This window comes from Meles meles, chromosome 8 (genome assembly GCF_922984935.1).
Source record: "Meles meles chromosome 8, mMelMel3.1 paternal haplotype, whole genome shotgun sequence".
Taxonomy (NCBI): domain Eukaryota; kingdom Metazoa; phylum Chordata; class Mammalia; order Carnivora; family Mustelidae; genus Meles; species Meles meles.
Genome location: NC_060073.1, coordinates 50,472,696 through 50,494,828, shown reverse-complemented (window position 1 = coordinate 50,494,828; position 22,133 = coordinate 50,472,696). Strand labels below are relative to the sequence as shown.

The window sequence follows — 22,133 nt, the reverse complement described above, 5'->3', positions numbered from 1 at the left end:
AATCAAATTCTGTTGTTGAGAGCCACTCGATGTGTGGCAATGGGTTATGGCAGCCCTCGGAAAAGAAAACACTCAGCCACACAAAAAGCTGTATTCCTGGGGCACCTGGGTGTTTCAGTTGGTTAAAGTGGTTGCCTTCAGCTTGGGTCATGATCCCAGCGTCCTGGGATCAAGCCCCATGATGGGCTCCTTGTTTGGTGGGAAGCCTGCTTCTTCCTCTCCCTCTGCCTGCCATTTTGCCTACTTGTGCTCTCTATCTCTGTGTCAAATAAATACGTAAAATATTGAATTAAAAAAAAAAAAAGCTATATTCCTGCCTGTGTGTGCGGCCACACACACAATCTCTTTTATAGCCAAACCCGAAGAAGGGCCGTCAGCTCCCCACCGTCACACAGCCTGTCTTTGGGCAAGAGGAAACAGGGGTGGGCCTAGAGTTCCTGAACCCTGGGTGAGAAAGCACTGATGCTTTGCTGCAGGCCGACTTTCTGTTTGTTGATGAGCAAACTGATTTTCGATCAAAGCAGGCGGGACCCCGGAGCTGGAGGCTCTTCCCGCCTTCCAAAAGCTTGGGACTGAATGTGGCGAGGAAGCAGGTGGGAGAGGCAGCTCTGGATGGTACACAGCCTGGGGAGGACTCAGCACAGAAGGCAAGTGGGGAGGATGGCGGCCCGGCAAGGGCATTTTAAAGCTGGGGTGTGAAGGCCCAGGCATAAACAGGGCCAGCCACAGCTAGAGCTAATACTTAGCTGGTGCCTTTGCTATGGGCCGAGCACCGATCAAAGTCTTTACGTAAACTAACTTATCTAATTCTCAAGGCAACCACTGGACAGGGTTGAAGGGGTCCAGCTCCCTCCCTACAGCTAGGATGCTGCAGACAAAAGGGGAAGTCAATAGATAACAGATGTCCTTTGGTTGAGCACAAGGTATTGGGACACCACCCCATCAAGGGCAGCTGGGGACACTCTTGGGGAAAACACGGTGGGGGGTGGGTGTTGTAGCATCCACACTTCCTCCCTCTTCTTTGTCAGTTCATCTTCAGTACATGTCAGGCGTTGTCTTAAGCTCTCTGCATACTAACAGGAAGAAGATGCAGACTTTGCCTGAAAGGAGGATCTGGAAGATCCAGACAAGTCAATAGTCTCTCTGCACACAGCGTGCAGAGAGGGAAGCTGAGGGAGAGCTGCCCTATGGGGTAGCCAGGATGGGGGTTGGGCGGAAGGGAGGGTGAGCAGTCACGGAAGGCTTCCTGGAGTACGTGTTGCTCAAGGTGAATTTGGAAGGACTAGCAGGATGAGCCAAACTAGTATTACTCAAACTTGGCAGTCCCAAACCACCACCCAGAAAGTTTTTAACGGATTCTGGCACCACTAGGCATCTACTCATCAGAATCTCAAAGGATGAGACCCAGAAGCAGGATATTTAAAAAGCTCTGCAGTTGGTCTGCAGATGCACTTTTAGGAGTTACTGACCAAAGGAGAAAGGAATGACACATACTGCCAGCAGATCCATTTGTTAATAAAGCATCAGTGAGGCTTTCCTGAGCCCTGACCACATGCCTGTCTTGTGCGAGGCCTGCTGGCACAAAAGGGAAGAACACGGTCTGTTCCCAGAAAGCCTCGAGTCTCAGGCGGTAGTTCCCAGCCCTGGATGGACATTAGAATCCCCGAAGAGCTTTCCAAAAAAATGATCCCTGGTCCCCTTCCAAACCAATTAAGTCATAATCTCTGGGGCTAGAGCACAAGGGATTTTAAAGTTCTGCCAGATTTGAGAGCCCCTGGTTTAATGAGAGAGAGAGAGACTTTTATACAACAGAACATTCTTTTACACAGCGATGATGCAATGACAGAGACATGCAGGCAAAGGGGGCATTTTCTCCCACTGAGGCTGACTTCCTAGAGGAGGGGTCGCGGCACTGAGTCTAACTGGGTGGAGGGAAATGGGTGAAGGTGAAGGCTGGGGAAGAGGCCGAGGGTAGGGAATGCATGCAGAGAGGACAAAAGGAGCAAATGCACGGAGGGCAGAAACAGTGCAGAGCGGACTCTGGCGTTCTCTCTGGCTGTGCCATCCGCGGAACTCCGGGACAGGACTGGGGAAGGGGGCTAGAGGCAGCAGTGGAAAAAGCACGTCAAACAACAGGCTTAATGCATGAATTTGTGCACCGTGCAGAGTCCTTTAAAGATTTTAAGCAGGGCAATGATGTGGTCCCTATGAGGTTCTTTGTTTGTTTTTTTGTTTTTTAAAGATAACTTTGGGTAGTACAGAGGATAGATTTGAAGGGGATAAGGCTTGAGCCAGGGAAACCAGCCCAAGGCTCTCATAGAGGAAGAGACAAGGCTTGAAATCAGACGTGATAGGGTTGGGAAAGGACACGATAGGGTTCGTTGATGGGCTGGGAATGCAGCTTGAGGGAAAGAAGGATCAAAGGAAGATGCTCAATTTCAAGCTCGTGGATCTGGGCAGATAGATGGTGGTATCCCAAACCGTGGTGGGGAGGGAGAACAGGAGTAGCTCTGGGGGGGGCGGGAGGATGGTCTCCATTTTGGCAGACTCCATCTCAAGTGCTCAAGGGAGCACCCAGGAGATGTGCAGCTGTAGGTCTGAAGCTGAAGGCACAAGTCAGGGCTGCAGATCTTAGTTCGGAAGTCATCAACAGATATAAGCACCCAGGAACAGAAGGGACCACCAGGGAGATGAGGTTTAATGAGAGCGGTTGGCCAAGGATGGATCTCTAGGTGCACATAAGCATCCGAGGGAGGTGAGAGTTGCCCACAAGGAAATTAAGAGCAATCAGAGAAAGATGGGAGTGTACTGGGCTGTGGCATCCTGGAGTCAAGTGAGTACAGAGTTTCAAGGGAAAGGGGGGATCTTGTAGCTTAAAGACTTCAAAATGTCCATTAAGCAGTTACGATGCTTTGTCACAAGCAGTTTGGGTGCAGTACTGAGACTTCAGAAGTGAATGGAAGGGAAAAGGTGTTGACCCTTTCCAGAAACCTGAGAAGAGGTAGAAGAGGGAATCTGGACAAAGCAGGGAACGTGGGGCAGGTGGGGGTTGGATCAAAGGAAAGACTTCTAGAAAACACACTGACCTCTTCCTTTTCCACCTGAGGCTTTATCCTGGACACTCCCACCCCTCATCTGCTTTTCTTGAGTTCACTCCCCTCTCCTCCCACCCATCTGACTGGGTTTGAACTAACCCTCTGAGGAGTCACAGATGCACACTGAGTTTCATCATTCTCCAATTACTTTTCTCACTTGGTTCTCTGCCATTCATTGGATTTACTGTCCATTTCCACATTCCATTTCTGGCAGCAGCAATGAGGGGAGAAGTCTAAAAGGTCTGCAGCTTTGGGGTGCGGAGAGAAGGTGGTCGGAGTATGGACAGGACTCTGCTAAGGGACTGGGGATCTCTGATGCTTTATTGCTAGGTTCCTGGGGGACTTTCCAAGCGTTCTTTAACGTTTTGCTATCAGAGGACACCCACAGAGGCACTCAGCATGCTCCCCAGAATACTGTGATCCAACGCCCACAGCCACAGATGGGTCCAGAAGGCACTGCTGTTTCCCTAGAAACACTCCCACTGTCAGGGATGCAATCCTGGGGCTGGTTCATCAGGGTTGCCCGCACCCTGGCTGGTACTTCTTGGCTCTTCATTCTTTTCTCTGCTGCTGAAATGTCACTGGCTGTGGGCGTATACATCCCAATGCAAGCCTCCTCCCCCATGATGGTGGTGGGGATGGGGAGCTGCTTAAAAGCCCCTGCCCATGGCCCAGCCTATTTTCTCAGTCACTCAGCCAGAGCAACATTAGCTGGGTGGAGATATCGGGGAATGGGGCCTTCATATGAAAACTTCAGGCAAAAATCAACCATTTCTCTATTAGGAAGAAAGAACTAAAGCTTTTTAAAGGACTCCCAAGGGGAAAGAAAGAGGTCATGCAGTCAACAGCTGTCTCAGATAGACACTGCAACATAAGCAATGATCTGCAGGCAGGCAGACTGGTGAGCAGGTGCGGATCCCGTGGCTGGCATCTGTTGGGTTCTCCCAACTCAGTGGTCCAAGGTCATTTCCATATGACACATGGCAAGGCTGAACAAATCTACTAGAGAAATATTGCTTTTTCTCGGGCACTTTGTAAGTGTTAGTGACAAGAGGGATAGCGGACAGTGGCAGGCAACGATGAGATTCTGTAAAGGTTAGAAAGAGCAGAAAAGTGTCCAGAACAGTTCCCTTCTCCTGAGGATCCTTGAGAGGGTGTATCACCTCCCCAGGCATGTGGGTCAAGATATCTCAAAGCCATGTGGACATTCCTTAGTGCTCTGGTCAAAGGTTCAATGGAGAAGTCTGAATCCAGTCTACAGGGAGATTAAGGTGCATTTTGTGAATTCTGGTAATTTCTGGTGTATTTATGTAGCAGAGAAGCTGAGGACCTGGGAACATGAGGTAAACTTGGAACCATCTGCTCCAACGTTCTCATTTATTTATTTATTTATTTTAAAAAGATTTTATTTATTTATTTGAGAGAGAGAGAGAGAACAAGCATGAGCAGGGGGTAGGGACAGAGGGAAAAGGGAGAAGCAGACTCCTCACTGCATATGGAGACTGATGCGGGGCTCAATCCTAGGACCCTAAGACCATGACCTGAGATCATGACCTGAGCCAAAGTCACACACCCAACTGACTGGGTCACCCAGGCACCCCCAACATTCTCATTTAAAATGAAGATACTGATGGGGCGCCTGGGTGAGACCGTCGGTTAAGCATCTATCTGACTCTTGGTTTTGTCTCAGGTTGTGATGTCAGGGGTCCTGGGATCTGCCCGCACCAGGCTCTGCCCTCAGGGTGGAGTCTGCTTGGGTTTCTCTCTCCTTCTGCCCCTCCCCCGCTGCCTGCACGCTCTCTAAAATGAATAAATCACACACACACACACAATATGAGGATACTGAAGTCAGGACAGAAGTCTTCCTTTAAGCATGCTGCCCAGGGACAGGCGTGGGGAGACGCGGCTTAGTGCCTCACCGTCAGCCTCTTTTCTTCCTCGTGTGCTGTGTTCTGGGGCCGAGAAGCTACTCTAACACGGATCACAAGCCTCTGCTTGATCCATGGGGAGAAAGGTTTAGACCCATATTTTTTGTTTTTGGTCCCCCCTCTGCAAACCCCGAAACCCCGTCTGCACAAAGGCTTCCTACCTCCTGGGGTATATTCCAGGCCATGTAGACATGGCTTTTAAACTCGTCCATCCAGACTTCGGCCACCCTAAGGGCATTCCTGCGGACGTGGGCGGTGAGGTCCTCGGTGTAGGGCTTGTGGGCTCGCTCGATGTGGGCAATCCGGGAGCATGGCAGGACCTCCACACTGCCGCCACACTGCCACACCTGTAGGGGACACAAGAGGCACTCATCAGTGCCCAGATGGGCTCCAAGCCACTAAACCAGACCAGCCTGAGCACGGACAGCTCCAGCTCTCTTCACCTTGTCTCTCAGACCACGGTCGGCAAAGGCAGTGAGCTCTACCTTATTTCTACTCCTCTAGCAGGAAGATGATTGAGACCGTTTGTATCTTGTTTCCTGTTGCCATGGATTTACAGCAAAGAATTAACGTGCTTTCTCTTCCCATTCCTTCTACTGTGCAAAGAAGAGATTAAACATTTTTGTGAACAAAGATCTGGATTCTCCTTGCCCCTGGTGGAGAAGTTAACAAAAACCTTCAGAATGGTCTCTGCTGCTGTTCTTGACATAGAAGAAGAGCAGAGAAAGACAGCATCAAAGGGGGAGGGATACAAAGAAGGGAATCAGGCGAAGCTTCTCATTGACCTCAGTGACTAAGAGCTTGGACTAGATGCAATTGGATTTAAAAGAAAATAGAGAAAAAGGATCCTCTATTCTAATGGTCGAGGGACAGTGTCTTAGAGGTCTTTCCATGATCATTCCAGCTATTCTGAACTTTGAATGTTTGGGAACATGTGTGTCATTTTGTGCCCCTAGGCTTTTGCCCATTCTATGTGTCATTTTAGAATGCCACTCCTTCTCCAGCTGAAAAAATATAATCTCTCAAGATCTTGGCCCTATGACCTCTCTGTTGTGGGGTCTTTGTGCAATTTCTGGGGGCAGAGCCAACTGCTCCCTCCTCTGGCCTCCAAAGCTCTTGCTCTCATGACTTCCTGCTTACCTGTAAGTCTCCCTCTCTTCCTCACTCCGTGCTTCCAGATGCAAGAACAGTATCTCACCTAGTTCTTGTCTCCAGCACCTAACAAAAGGCCTGGTACATAAAAGTACTTTGTAAGTCCTTATTGAATAAATATATGGCTGATGGTGTTTAACTACTCAATCAATAAGTGATCAATGCTTAATAAATGGGGATGAATCTGAAACACTGGGCCAGAGCTGATGAATGAGGCTTCTGGGGAACATGATCATCTCTGGGTGGACAGCAGAGGTTGCTTGTCAGGTACTGTCAGCTGGACAATTTGGTAGAGAATGTTCACACTCATAACACGTATCCATCAACGACCACAGGACTTCATCCAAGATAAAGTCAGCTTTGCTTTCTCTTTCTGTTTTTTTATTCAAGTATAGTTAGCATACAGTGTCATGTTAGTTTCAGGTGTGCACTGTAACGATTCAACAATTCTATACATTTCTCAGTGTTCGTCAAGATAAGTGTACTCTAAGGTCAGCTCTGGATTTTGCTTAATTACCCCTGGAGTTAGGAAGAGAATGCCTTCTCTTCTGCCCGTCTATTTCACACCAGTTGGCTGGTTGCTATGGGTGGCCAGAGTTGGAAGGCAACTGATCACCTTTCTATTTTCTGAGCTTGTCTTGCATTTAGTATAATATTTAGAGCCAATGGAAAGGAAACAAGAATTCCCACTGGGTGTTTGCCGTGTGCCAGGTACTGGACTGAGCCTGTGGGCAGGTGGCACAGTGTGATGGTTATGAAGAGAGGACTTGGAACCAGACTACTTGGATTTAAATCCTGGCTCTGTTTCATGCTAGCTGCATGACCTTGGGTGAGTCACTCTATCTTGCTGTGTTTCAGTTTCCTCCTCTCAAATGGGGATTATAATAGCGCCTCTCTCATGAGGCTACCGAGGAGATTAAAGTGATTATATACAGAGTGCTTAGGAAAATGCCTGGGACATAAGAAGCATGCCATCAGCCCAGCTGTTACTATACAAATTATATTCAGCAGGATCTTCAGAATAACCCTGTGAGGCAGTCGTTAATGTCTCCAGTTCCAAATGGGGAAACTGAGACTAAAGGTTATCCCTTGGCCAAGGCCACACAGCTGGTACTGAAGGGGAAAGGATCCGTCTGAGCCCCACGGAAGCTCACCAAAGAGAGGAGGCCATGGAAGGCCCTAGGCTGAGCACATTCATGTCCATGACCTATACGTTCTGGGGATCTTGCTGACTTCCAATTCACTGGGCTCAATTGGCAATGAGAGCCTGTGAATACTGTGAATATGTTATTGACAACACAAAGAGTCGGGGTAATTATTCTTTGCAACTGGAACGGAGGCTATCACTTGGTGTATTTCAGCAACACAGCACAGAACATGACTCGTAACAAAGCTCTTTTATTACAAGACCTGTTTCTCAAAGAGCCAGTTCACCATTTCACGTTAGAGTGGGTACCTCGGCTGTGGTTCTGATCAGAAGGATGGCGGCCGCATGTCCCATCCACCCTGAGTGCACAGTCAAAGCAGCGGTTCAATCTCAGTGGCAGGCTCTCAAACCCACTCCTGTTTTCCTTCATTATGGCCACGGCCCTTGTCCAGACCACTGTCATGGCTCATCTGGACCCTGCAACAGCCTCCAAACAACTGATCTCCCTCCTGCCTTCCTCCTCCGGTCTCTTCTCCTCCCAGCAGCTAGAGCAATCTTTGGAAGGTATAAAGGGGATCATGCCTCCCTGTACCTTACCAGCACAGCCCTGAGGCTCCTGAGGCTCCTGGGGCCTGTCCCTGCCCAGTCCCCCCAGCCTAGGGCTTGCTTCCCCATGCACTCCATGTCACAGTCATGCTGACCATTCTCACTCCCTCCAGCATGCTGGGCTTCTGCACACAGAATTACATACTCCACCCCCGCCCACGGTCTCCTTCAGAGTGCCCAGGACAGATCACTGGTTTCCCGCAGAGGTGGGGCTGGGCCCGGGGGGGGGGGGGGGGGAGGACATAGTATTTGAAAACACTGCGTTGGAGCCAGTGAGGATTAAATTCAAATATTGTGCTTCTGGCCCCTGCCGCTGCGCCACCTTCGGCAGGCAACTTCTCTGCCTGAGCCTCAATGTTGTCTTGGAGAAGAGGGGGATGTGTTCATGTGTTCAACCTTGGGTCTGCTTCAGTCTGAGCACTGGCAGTCAAGGGGGTAGGGGCAGGACACCTGAGCCTATTCTGTCCCCACTGTGTGCCTGCTGAGGGGCGACTTTGGGCCAATTAACCTCTTGTCTATGAAACATGCACAGCAGAAGTCATTTCCGCACAGGGCTGTGGGCTCAGGAAGCCCCTGTGTATGCTATTATTTTCTAAAAACCTTATAATTGCTGCTCTTTGGCTCTCCTGGACATCCACCTTCTGGGAAAAATGTAACTGCAGAGGACTCCCGTGTCTGGCTAAAGCCCACCAGACAAGAGACAGCCTTCCAGAGTGACCGGCTCAGTGTGGAGCGGTGCACCAGGCTCCTCCCCAGAGACTGAGAGCCCTTGTTAACCTAGAGGTCATCCCCGCTCCTCCGTCCTGTGCAAAGGAACTCATCGATGGAGAGGATGATGGCATCTGTCTAGAATGCAGCCTTTGGGTTCCCAGCGGTCTCTGGGGACTAGAGCAGACGATGTGGACCCAGCAGGTTTGGCCCGCCATCTCTGGACCCTGCCCAATGACACTGAGACAAACAAGAGGAAGCCTGCTTTCTCTGATCCCCAGATGATGAACGGCTCTGTGGACCAATGACTTGATGCACAGAGATTCTCAAGTCTTACCTACAGGGGAATCTCAGAGACTCTCTCATGGATGATAGGCAAAGAATAGGAAAGAAAATCACTGGCATTTGGACCTTGCAGAAGATGATATCATGAAACTTCCATGGAGGCGTGGGTGGGACAGGGGATGAGGAAAGGAGTGAAGGGGAGCTGTGCCTGGGACACGTCACAGTTGGCAGGAGGTAGAAAGACCCAAACCAGGAGGCTACAGACAGGAAGGATTATGCCAGAGAAGCAGGGCCACTGGATGGAGGCCAAAGATGTGGGAGACAGTGATGGCTTAGCTTTGCAAGTTCCAGTGGGTAAGGGTGCCAAGGGAGGGAGGGCCGGGAAGATGTGCACCAAAGACATGGCCAAGAAATGAAGGTCAAGTGTTAGTGACCAAGAAGGCTGATGAGGTCACCTCATCAGGAAGCACCTACAAGATAGAGAGCTTGATTTTTACAAGGGGGACATGTGAGCCTGGCTTGGTAGAACAAGTGAGGCCCATGCTCAGTCCCACGGGCACTGGGGACACCGGACACACGTCAGCCCTGGATGTGGGCTGGGTCTTGTGGCTCCTGGATGGGCACTGGGAAATAGATTTCTTGACCACATCAAATTCTCTCCTGTCTCTGTGCCTTTGCTCCTGCTATTTCCATCTTTCTGGAACAATCCCCCCCTACTTGTCATCCAGCTCAATTTTACCTTTTCTGACCGCCCATTAGGTTCCCCTCGGAATACTTACGGGGCCCCACCCTTTCTCTCAGTAACACTTACTCACAACACTTCCATTCAGCTATTTACTCTTTCGATGTCTTTCTCCTGCTTCCTGCTATACTATAAGCTCCGGGAAGACAAGGATCACATTGCATACACCAGCCCCAGACATTTAGTATACATCCAATAGCCGTTACTTCACTGAGTGATCCCTGCAATCCGAGAGTCCCAGGCTTTCACGGGCTACGGAAAGGCAGTTTTAACTCGCTCAGCTGGATCCCCAAATAAAGGCCATAAACATAAAATGTGGCCAGATTTTACCAAACACAATGACTCCCTTCAAATCCAAGCGGTTTTTCAGCAAAGCTCTGACATTTAAGTGCATGCCGCTGTAACCGGAGAGAGCCACTTTGGCTGCAGAGCTTAAATTAACGTTGTAAAACCTGGCGAGTCATCAAATGAGCATGGTGGAAAGCAGGCCGCTTCATCTTGTGGAACCCTGAACTCCCTGCAGAGAGAGCCCTCAATCTGGCCAGTGCTTGCGCACACCCGCAGAGGAGTCCCTGGGCTTTCTCCCAGATGGGGCCAAGAACCGGAAGTAGATGAAGTAGATGGTAAACAGCAGCCACCTGGTGTGGAGGAAAGTCTCACTCACCACCAGCCTTTCCCAGAGAGCCCTAATCCTATTATTGTTTCCAGAAAGGCTTGGAGCATCCACGTGGGAACCATCGGGAAAGGCAGGTCTTGGGGGCTGATGGAGAGGGTTTGAATCCTGCCTCTGTCACACATTAGCCTTTGACTTGAACCTGTCTTTGGGTGTCAGTGGCCTTTTTGTTGGGGATCGTGATGCCCTGGCAGGTTTAAGTGAAATGTTCTATGAAAAGCTCCCATTAGCAAAGACAGGCATGTGGTGGGTTCTTAGGGAAGGTCAGGTTCCTTTCCCTTTCCAGGACTGGGAGTTGCTGGTACAAGGTCAGGTCAAAAGATCTGCATTTATGTTCTGTTTGCCACTTAGATAAACAAGCCCATTTCCCTCCTAAGCTTCAAGTTTCTTCTAGCTGCCAAATGGAGGAACTGAACTCAATGAGGTGATTGATTCCATCTACTTCTCCCATTCTGTGATTCTACGTTTCCTTGCCAGTTTGAGACATGACTGGCAGAGTTATAAATCAGAAGTTGTAAAACAGGGAAACACTGGAGGCAAAGCAACAGGGAACAGTTTGACCCTTTCTCCCACACAGGAACTCCTGATCACTCTGTAGTCTATGTCAAGGACAGCAAATAACACTTCCATGTTCAATCCATTTGCTTGTTAATGTCCTTTTGAAGCACTGTGTTGAGAAGGATTCTGAGGCTCTGAATCCTTCTGAGAAGGATTCTCTGAGCTCCATGGAAAAGGATGCCACAATTCATCAGTAATGTTTACTGTAGGCAAGGAATTGGTAGTGTGGCATCTCAGCCTTGAACTTCAGAGCCATGAACCCCAGGTTCCTACATCCTGTCCACCTTTTTATCTCCTCGTGACTTTTAATGATCTCTTTGCTCTTGGAAAAATGTTCCCAGTCTTCCGTTAGCCTAGAAAGCCTCTTTCCTGCTCTCCATCCATCCAAAGCCAGCCAGGCCCAGCTCCTCCAAACTCCTGAAACACATGATTTGTACCACTCATGGGGCCCGTATTTCTTGGCTCACTGTGTTAATTATCTTTTTATGTGTAACTGTCTCGCCTAAGTTGGCTGTGAAATGCTGAGACAGAGTAGAAAGCCAAACCGGGCAGGCTGGGAGAAGGAAGACAAGAAGGATGGAGGTTTAGACCAAGGCTTGGGAATAGCTGGCAGAAGACCAGAAACTCATTTGCAGGGTGGTGGTGGGGTCAGAAATGCAGGCGAACAAAGATGCTGACCAGGGCCGCTGACTAGGGCCATGCAGGGCTCCTTCCCCAGGCATCCTTCCATTCTGTGTTTGGGGCCCCTTGCTCACCTCACCCAAGGTCCAGTCCTGCCTGGGGGTGAGACGGGAAGAGGGATCAGGTCTAGGCCAAGCTAAGACAAACGCCAGAAGCCACCAGCAAGCCGAGGTCAAGGGCATGAAGCAGAGGAGAAGCCGGGAAGGAGACAATGTTAAGACAGGGAGCCAACCTCCCTCCAACATGGGTCTCATTCCTATACTTGCCACCTTCAGTCTCCGGAGAAATATCACGTTCCTTGGCAGGATTTGCAAGGCCTCTGAGACCCAGTCCCTCCTGTTCGCTGCAGCTTCTTCCGCCATCCTCAGCTAGCCTGTTACACCCACTTCTCTTAGTTCCTAGGGCAGATGTAGGATCCCTGTACTTGCATTTCTGCCCCGCACTCCATACCAATCCATTCACTGGATTTCTTCCCCCACGATACTTTTATTTCCCTAGTAATTCCTACTGACTCTTCCTGGCGGCCCTAAATTTGGGTCAATGCCTCTGCTATGTGCTGCCTACCACCTGTCCTTCCTGGGGCACAGTACTTCCGATAGTTGTGTGCACGTGCACAGTGAAAGACACACGATATAAGGAACAACGGTTCACCTACCACTCCGCTAAAGAAACAGTTCCTGGGGTGCCTGGGTGGCTCAGTGGGTTAAAGCCTCTGCCTTCGGCTCAGGTCATGGTCTCAGGGTCCTGGGATCGAGCCCCACATCAGGCTCTCTGCTCAGCAGGGAGCCTGCTTCCTCCTCTCTCTCTGCCTGCCTCTCTGCCTACTTGTGATCTCTCTCTGTCAAATAAATAAATTAAAAAATTAAAAAAAAATAGTTTAAAGAAACAGTTCCTTAGCAGGAACTCGGAAAACTGTGTGCTCTTCCTCACCCCCAAAGGTAACCCATTAACCTGAATTTTGTTAATTTTCTTGCCATCAACCTACATTACCTATGTGGTTTTACCCATCTTTGGACGCTACATACATGAAAGCATATTGTCTGCATTCTGCAACGAGCTCCTTGGTCCATTTATCCTTATCGCCAGAGTATTCCATCGTGTAAAGATGCAGCGGTTTCCTGAGGCACCCTCTTGTGGGTCGGCTGTCTGGCTGTTTCCAGGATAATGGAGAATGCTCCATGGGACAATTTCTACATGTCTCTTGGTGCCCAAGAGCGAGCACCTCTCCGTGCTCCACCCCAGTGGAATTTCTGAGGCATACATTGCGGACACATTCAACTTTCCCCCGCAAGAGGAACTCTTCCAAAGCGAGCACACCACGTTCTGCTCCCACCAGCGCAAATGAGCTCTCATGTGGCTTCACAGTCTCGTCAACATTTGGCATTGTCCAGCTTTCTAATTCTTGCCAATCCAATGGGTGTGAAATTCACTTTCGCTATAGCTTTCATTTGTAACTCTTTGGTTTTCAGTGAGCAGGAGCTTTAATCCGTTTCTAGGCCTGCAGCACCAGCCTTCCAGAGAAGAGCCATGGCCACCCTGCTCTCATGAAGGAATCTCTATGCCTCCGGAGGCCCTGGCCCATGGTGGGTGCTTGACAAACCCTTACATCATGAACATGGGATCAAGAGTTGGGCCTTAGTTCTGAATGATCTCCAGTGTACTTTCCGTGGTGCTCGTCCAGGTTTCCAAGGTAGATATTTCATTATTTTTAAGTGTAAGGAAACATTCTTAAAGTCTCACAAAGCTTATTCTTCCATCAGACCCTACAGAAAAAATACTCTGGGGGCTCAGCTTCCCCAAGCCCCCTTCTTGCAGTAAACACTGCCCAACAGTCCTCTGGACAGAAGTGTTTGGGAAAAAATGATGCTTTTTCTTGGAAGGTGTCCATGAAGGAGTCTGATTTGGGGTCAGTCCTAAGAAGCACTTGAAGCAGTTTCCGTTTGAAAGGGATTTTTCAGAACTATCAGAAAACAGCAGGAGGATTCATCTGGCAGAATTCCAAAAAGAGACCAGCTGGGTTGGAAGGTCTGGAAGTGTTTCTTGAAGAAGACGTTAAAAGGCTGTTTTGCAGAGACTTGCGATTTGCTGCAATAGCTTCTTACCTACAGGAAGCCCAGGGCAGTGATGGCTCCAGGCTCTGCAAACTAATCCATCACACACAAGGGACTCTGCTTCTCCTCAGACCCCGGTGCTCTGACTACAAAGACTGGGGCCCTGGGAGTTCACTTCCCCCATGGGAAATTTCGTGAGGATTGCTTTGCAAACATATGGTCCTTGAGATTAGCAGGCATCTTTTCATGGTTCTAACCAAGTAGAGTTTATTCATGGTTACCTCAGATCTCATACCAGCCAACAGGCCTGATTAATTTCACCCCACACTCAAGTTAGGTTGGATTTATGACAAAAAGGAAGAAGTCAGGCCTGAACATACTGAGGAAGGCGAAAAGGAGCCAGGAGTAGGGTGGTTTTCAAGGGTGTGGTAGACTACTATGGCTCATTAAATATCTCCGTGCTCCCTCTACATCTCGCATCCTCTCTTCCAGTCAGGAAGAATCATGTGAGCAGTTTAGTCCAATGACATGGTCCAAGGAGACGGTCACTTCCTGGCCAAGGTAGGTAAGGATCCAGCGTGGGAAGTTCATGAGCACTTTGACCTCTCTCCTTCCCAATCTGCTGCATGCTAAAGGCAATATGACCATGAAGTTCAAAGATGGGGAACCCCCTGAGGGAAACAGGCTGAGTCACCACTCAGAGAATGGCTGCCCAGGACAGCCTCCCACCCTTCAGGAGACTAATGTGAGCGGGAAATAAACTGGTTCTGGGTTGAGCCTCTGGGACTCGGGGGCTACTGGCACAGCTCTGATTAACACAAGCTGCTAAAGAGGTAAAGTGACCAGAAAGGCTTGGACGCTGCAGTGCCGACAATCAGGGGTTCAGTTCATCGGCAGGGAATTTGTAGCAGAGAGTTCCAGGTAAGGGGAGAGACTGTTCAGAAGGGGACAAGTCCCCTTCCCAAGTTCAGGTGTTGAGTCCAGTCAGAGCAGGACCACACTGGATGCTGAGGGTACACAGAGTACATTTAGTCCCAGGGGCTGGGAGAAGGAGCTACCAGGAGAAGGCAGGTGTTAGGACCCTTGCAAAACAGGTTGTGGGTGAGAGTCTGCTTTGTGCTCAGAACCAGAGCAGAGGTCAGAAAATTGAGAGAGAAGCCAGGAGGGCGGAAGAGGAAGGGGCTTGGAGGTCATGCATGCTCAGGGTTGCTCAGAAGGCTAGGTAGTAGTCCTGTGGCTGCTCTCCTAATTCTAGAGTGAGCCTGGTGAACCCAGGGGTGCTACCACACCCCAGCCTTGGTCATGCACGAGGCTGGGAAGGCTAGCTAATTCCAGTCCAGGCATTTCTATAGAACCAAAACTATAGAAGCCCCACGCTCAGAGAGAGAAGTATTGGCTAAGTTCCAAATCGGGGTCCCCCTGACACGTGTGCTGTCTACTCTGATCGAGTCTTTGTTTTGAGCTAAGATCTCTGGCCCCATTACCATCACTGATGCTGCCAGAGAATAATAATAAGCTTGAATGTCACAGGGACTCGGGGAGCAATTTTCTGAAATCCAAATGAAACCCTTCTTGTTGCTAGCCCGAGAGTCATTTTTATCAGAAAAGTTGGCCCATCCATTTACTCTGGAGTGTTCAGTGCCCTCTCTGGTGGGTTAAGTTCTTTTGAACTGCTGTGAGCATCTTCTCCTCATGGACGTATTCAGAAAAGCCCGCTCTATCCAGCTGCTATTCAAAGCTGATCCCCTGGACTATGTTTAATTTATACTTTGCTATATGAAGATGAACCACTTACTCATTTAAAGTGTTTCTTTTTTTATGTCTTTAATCAGGGGCTGTTTCTTTCCTCTCTCAGAAGCTTAATCTAATCAGAAACAAATCCTACACATATGAATGGCTCATTAGCACGTCCCAATCAAATTCGAATTGACAGTCCCTATCAGATGCCCCCTCAAAAAGGTGACACCCGCTGAAAGGATGACTCTTTGGACCAATGTCCAGAGTATAGCCCATGGTAAGTCAGGAGGGTCCTTTCTGAAATGCAGGGCAACCAGGAAGCCCTGGATGAAAGGATACACTCTGTCACCACTATCTGCCCAACCCCAGACATCAGGGGCCACAGGACCCAGTGACATATGTGTCACTGAGATGGCAGAGGTGGGCAAGTTTGTCCTTTCAGCCGACCTGGGGCACGGACATCAGAGGAAGCTGTGTCTGGCCCAAGCATCACCCCCACATTTGGCTTGGTGGGACCCTGAAGGTTACCATTCAGATGATAAAAAGGAATCTGAGATGCCAAACATTCTCTCACTCAGAAATGGCATTTGTACTAAGCAGCTTTCCTCTTACTCCATTGGAATTCAGATTTAAAAAGCTGGTGTGCTGGTCTTCGCTTAAAGAGATTTGCCCTTTTCATGCACATCAGAATGAATTGTCAGCTTGGGTATGATCTCTGAAAGGTACCTACAGCAAACTCACATTAAACATGGAATTTATAAAGGAGATCAGCATTGCAGTAGGGAACTGAAGGAGACCTAACAGATTACCTCCCATCATTTCCCAGGTGAGCAAAGTGAGGCTCAAGGTCAGGTGATAATTTAGAAGCTGAGCAGGAAATGTATCCAAGCCCTGGGCCTCTTGAGACAGGAGGTCCCTGTGGTTCAGAGCACAGGCTCTGGGGTTAAACAGTATTAGTGTCAAAGCCTACATTTCTCATTTGCTGGACTGGTGACTTTAGGCAATTCATTCCACCTTCTAACGTTCCATTTCCTTGTCTGTGAAATGGAGGCAAAAATGACACATTGCAAAAATAGTTGTGAGAATTACATGAGCTACATTCCTCTGAGCTCAAGATTTATATATCCAACTGCCTACATGTCATCTCCACTTGTGTGTCTCTCAAGCATCGCGAGCTTGCCTGTGCAAAACCGTGTTCTCCATTTCCTTCCCCATCTGCCCCCCGTCTTCCTGCTGTCCACCTAATAGGCCAAGTCTAAAACCTACATCAACGATCATGTAATTCATCCATAATTACATCCTCTTTCTCCCCCCTCCACATCCAATAATACATCGGCAAATGCATTCAGTTCTACCTCCTAAGTATAGCTTCAGTTTAATCACATCTCCCAAGCTGCGGAGTCAACAACCTGGTCCCAGTCGCCATTATCTATGCGTGGACAAGTCTATCAACAGCCTCCTAAAAAGTCTCTCTGCTTCAACCCTTGCCATCCTGCAATCCACCTTCTAAATCCACCTGTAAGTCAGATCATGTCGCTTCTGTGCTTTAATTCAATTCAACAGTCACTCACTGAGCACTTCCTATGTGCCAGGTGCCGTTGTACGAGAGGACAGTCTTGTCACTGAGCAAAATGTACAAAATCCCTGACTTTCTGGAACTTACACCCCGACAGTCTTGTCACTGAGCAAAACGTACAAAATCTGTGACTTTCTGGAACTTACACTCTGTTTTGTGCTGTAGCACTTGCTAGGAACTGAACTGTGTCCCCCTTCCACCAAATTCCTATGCTGAAGGCCCAACTCCTCCATGTGATTCTACTGAAATAGAGCCTTGACGGAGGTGATTAAGTTAAATGAAGCCATAAGAGTGGAGCCCTGATCAGATAGAACTACATCCTTATTAGAAGACAAAGAGATACTAGAGCTCGCTCTCTACCATGTAAGGACACAGTGAGAAGGTGGTTGTACACAAGCCAGGAGGAGAGGTCTTACTAGAACCTGACCATGCAGGGACCCTGATTTCAGACTTCTAGCTTCCAGAACTGGGAAAAAACAAATTTCCATTGTTCGAGGCACCTCATCTATGTATTTTGTTAGGGCAGCCCGAGTTGGCTAATACAGCACTTACTGAAATTTTACAAAAGATTTAATTTCTTTCTTTGACAGACAGAGAGTACAAGCAGGGGGAGTGACAGAGGGAGAGGGAGAAGGAAGATTCCCCCCTGAGCAGGGAGCACAGTGAGGGATTCGATCCCAAGACCCTGGGATCATGACGTGAACTAAAGTCAGTCTCTTACCCAACTGAGCCACAAAGGTGCCCTGAAATCTGTAACCATATATTTATTCTTTGTTTTCTTTCATCAGCTGTCTGCACCATTAAACCATTACCCCAGAGGGAAGGAGCTACCTTCACTTTTTAAACGTTATATGCTCAATGTTACATATGTAATGTTAAGCATTGTATGCCCAAGATCACCTATGACAGGCACCTAACAAATGACGTCAAAGGAAAGAATTGCATTAAATGTACACATCAGATTATAAATTGAGTGACCATATGTCTTGGTTTGCCCATGGTAGTATTGGTTGATGTCTAATGTTCCAGTGTGATTATTGGGAGTACTTCCTTTCACTCTCAAAAATGTTCTGGTTGGGATAATAAATTGTAATTTATGTATATATTTATTATTTGTTTATATGTGCCATATATATAGGGCACAGAAGTGCTGAAAGCCAGGAAAACTGTCTTGAAATCATTACTAATGTTTTATCTCCCCTTCTTCATGATTTCTTTACAATACAATCCAGTGCAGGGGAAATGCCACAGGCTATAAAGACGTTGATGAGCAGCATCTGAACAGGCATAAGGAATGATATGGGGCACATGGCATTCAGCACTCAACCACCTGCAGGGGGCTGCACCAGGCAAGGACAGGGACTGGGGCCTGTCCCTTGGACTTTTCCAAACTAGACAGACAGCACACACATGGAGAGAGACAGGGCCTAATGGGAACAATTGTTATTTCCTGGGGTAGTTGACACCAGGGGTTAACTATTTTCAGGATCGACTTTACGTTCAGGTAATCTTTGCTTGATAGAAAAACTTGTGGGTAGAGGTAATTTCCGTTATCAGTCACCCACAAGCACTGGGAAATTATATTTGTCAGTATCCTACTTCTTGCATCCCTTTACAAAGTAAAGAGCATTATCTTTTTTTTTTTTTTTTTTTTTTTGAGAAAGAGTTTGGGCGGGGGATGCGGTTGGAGAGGGAGAGGGAGAGAGAGAATCCCAAGCAGATTCCCTGCTCAGTGCAGATCCCAATGCAGCTCAAGCCGGGGCTCCACAGAGGATTCAATCCCCCGACCCTGCAATCATAACCTGAGCAGTAACCAAGTAATCAGGTGTCTGCCACTTAACCAACTGAGCCACCCAGGTGGCATTTGTAATGGGAGTAGGTGTCTCTGAACTCCCCTTCTGCAATTTAAGATTTACAAATATCAGGTCTTGTCAAGAGAAAACCACAACAGAAGAGGAAGACAAACCAAAAGGAGAGGAGAGGAAGGAGGAGGGAAAGGAGAGGAGGGCAGGGGGAGCCCCTGCTTGCTATCTGTCACTCTAAGGGACTGACTGTGGCCTTGCTTAGTAGTCCCTTCCCGGAAAAGGAGAGCTACAATGTAATGGCGGCAAGAGGCTACCTTACAGCATCTGATACAAAACAGCAGGGAGACTCAGCTAAAGAAAAAAATAAAACACAAAACAAGAACAGAGAGAGAGAGAATGAAGGAAAATGAATGACTCTCCTGCGTTTTAACATACATTGCTGGCTCCCAAGGTTTTGTTTTGTTTTGTTTTGTTTGTTTTTTTGCTTTTACTTCTCTTTTTTCCTCCAAATCAGGAAATTAAACCCTGATACATTACTATTACCTAATCCACAGTCTATAATAAAATTTCATTAATTATACCAATAATGGTCTTTATAGCTCTTTTCCTCCTTGGCCCCAACTTTTTAGGAAGGTAAAAATTTCCTTCAGTTTGACTCTCAAAACCCTTTATCAATTGTTACCTCTTCTGGGCATCTTATGAATCTTCTTCTATGGCTCCCTCATTGAACACAATTAAAAAAACATAAGTGTGAAGACCCTTCCAGAGTAAAATTGTCCACGGGCGCTCTGCCTTTCCTGCTCCCCACCATTTCTAGCTAATTGCTTCATTATGTACTTTTTTAATTGCTTTGTTCTTTAGGGATTAATTTTGAACTTATCCTTACTAACCGTAAAACTTTTACAGTGTACTGTTAAACTGCGTCTGTTCTACGGCTGGTCTGTAACTGCAGAGTTACTCGTGGCTGGTGTGCTCATGATAATGTGTTGGGGCAAAAAAGCCTTGCCCCAATGTTTCCAGATGCCGGGCATCTGAGCAAGGCACAGTAACTGGCTCTGAGCTGCTGGGGGCACCGAGCTTCCTTCATGTATGAAGATCACAAGCAAGGAAGACCCCAAATCCTGGGGTTTAGGTCTCCTATGTCCCAGGTTGCTTGGACCTCAGGGCCCTGGGCGTTTCAGGCCCCCTGGGTTCCAGGAGGCCACACCTAGTGGCCCACACCCCCACACAGCAGGGCTAGCTAAAGCTGACCACCTAGAAGGAAAGGAAATTTTCAACCACTCTCTTAAGGTCAAGTCTGTGCTTTCCCAGGGTCCTGGCGCTCGGCCTCTGCCTACAAATAGACACTAGGTCAACCTCTCCCTCCATTCATGGTCAAATATAATCTCTAACCTCCCTGTCTCCTATCAGTTTCCAACCACTTCCCCCTTAGCCCTTTGAAATCTGTCTCCTAGAGCCAGTCTTGACTCCCCACCTGTCCCCTCCAGGGCCATCTTCCAGCTGCATCCATATGCCTTCTCTGCTTACATTCTCATAGTACAGACTGGGGATTCAGAGTCGTCGGCATCAGACAGAACCACATTCAAATGCAAGCTCCACCACCCTTTCTCTGTGGGACCTAGGCAAGTGAATCCAACTCTCTGAGCCTCCGTGTTCTCATCTGTAAAATGAGGATAATAATTCTAGCCTCTAGTGGTTCTTGGGAGGCATAAAGGAGATACAGCATGAGACTCCCTAAGATGTAAGCACTATGAGGGTACAACCTAGACTATTCTGCTCATCCCAGGATACCCAGTGCTTAGCACAGTGTCTAGTATTAAAAACACACACTAAGCACACAAGAAATGTTTGAAAGATGGTAGCTATTACCATCGGCATTCATCTTAGCTTGGCTATTGCACTGCTGAAATGCTGCCTTCCCTGACATCTGTGATTCCCCACCAATCCAGCTTTCCTCTTTCTAGCCGATTCCTCACTGTAACTATGGGCACCATCCTGCCACCTGCCCCCCACTCCCGATGCCCACGATCAATTCCAAAATCTCTTTTTAGTTCAGACTTTCATCCTTATGGGGCTCCTCCATCCCCTTGCCTTGAGTGGGCACACAGAGGACACCTGAGCCCCCGGCTCACCTCCAAGTCTTGTCTTTACCTTTAGGGATGCAGTGCTGGCTTCCTGTTCAAGGCAGCATCCGGGCATTTCATTTCTCTGGACCCTACTGCCAAGCGCAGAACACAAGCAGCATAAGAAATGCTCACTGTATGAATGGATAGATGCATGAATAATGCAAGCTTTCTGGCCGTTGTCTTTGTTATTTCTAATAGCAAATGTGCCCCATTTCCCCCTTCAAACCAACTCTGTCCTAAACACCCCTTTCTAAGTGAGCGGTACCCCCAAAATCTCCCAACATGTGGGCTTTCCAACTCAATGCCGTCTTGGCCAGACCTTTAATAACTCGTTTGTAAAGACCAGAAAAGGCTAGGTCTCGACCTCCAACAATCACTCAAACTATTATTAGCATCCAACACAGAGCTAAAAGAACACGTGGACAGCACTTTAGCTAAAGCTTTGAGTCACTGGGAAAATTCCATTCGGAAGTACAAAAGCCTGCAAAGTTGAAACCTGTGTTTGGTGTCTTTTGAAGTCCTTGGCCTCAGAAGACCGCACAGATGCATACTTATCCCATCGTACGCTGTCAGCCTTCTCTAGGCCTTTCCCCCACGACAGGGGCTGAAGGACGATGCCAAAGCAGATTCCAGTTCATGACAGAATGATGTAAAACCGTGGCAGGGCTCACTGCAATCATAACTTGAGCAGAGCACAGGCGCACACATAGGGCTGCGTGAGTCCAAGTCCTCAGGTTCTTCTGAACTCTAGCTCCAGCTGGCCTGGACCAACCATGATGTTTAGAAGTAACTAGAGCCAAGTCCAATTGAAGGTATTTCATTTTCTCTGTCTCCAGGGATGGGAGGGAAGAGAATCTATGTACAGCTTTTCTGTGAGAGGCTGCATCTGTGGTTTCCCAAGACCCTTCCCGCTGAGCGGGAACACTGGTGCTCACAACCTTTCTCTTCCTTCTCAAGTCTCTCTGACCACACTAGCAGATGAGTTGATTTCCCTGAAACTGTGGGAGCTGGGTTTTTTACTGTCCTCCTGGTGGCTGGGTGAGAACAACCATGATGCCGGCAGTGAGCCGAGATTACTCAGACCTCGAAGGCCACGGCCTCTGGGGGGGAACCATATAGCCTGTCACCTGCTTCAGTACACAGCAAGGCTGACAAGCACATATTAACCTGCCCGGACCTCTTTCGCAGGTACTGTTAGTGAAGCCTGAAGACTTTAGCCAAAGATATATTTTGTAGAAGTCTCAAATAATGGCGACGCCTGGT

The 22,133-nt window shown here is 48.3% G+C and overlaps 1 protein-coding gene across 1 annotated transcript in view; it reads right to left on the bottom strand.

Moving 5' to 3' along the window:
- The window catches only part of GALNT18 (polypeptide N-acetylgalactosaminyltransferase 18), a 343,154-nt gene that overhangs the window by 50,722 nt on the left and 270,299 nt on the right, over window positions 1-22,133 (bottom strand). The window contains exon 7 of the mRNA XM_046017675.1: window positions 5,185-5,370. Coding sequence (XP_045873631.1) covers window positions 5,185-5,370 — 186 coding nt within the window. The remainder of the gene's footprint in view (window positions 1-5,184; window positions 5,371-22,133) is intronic.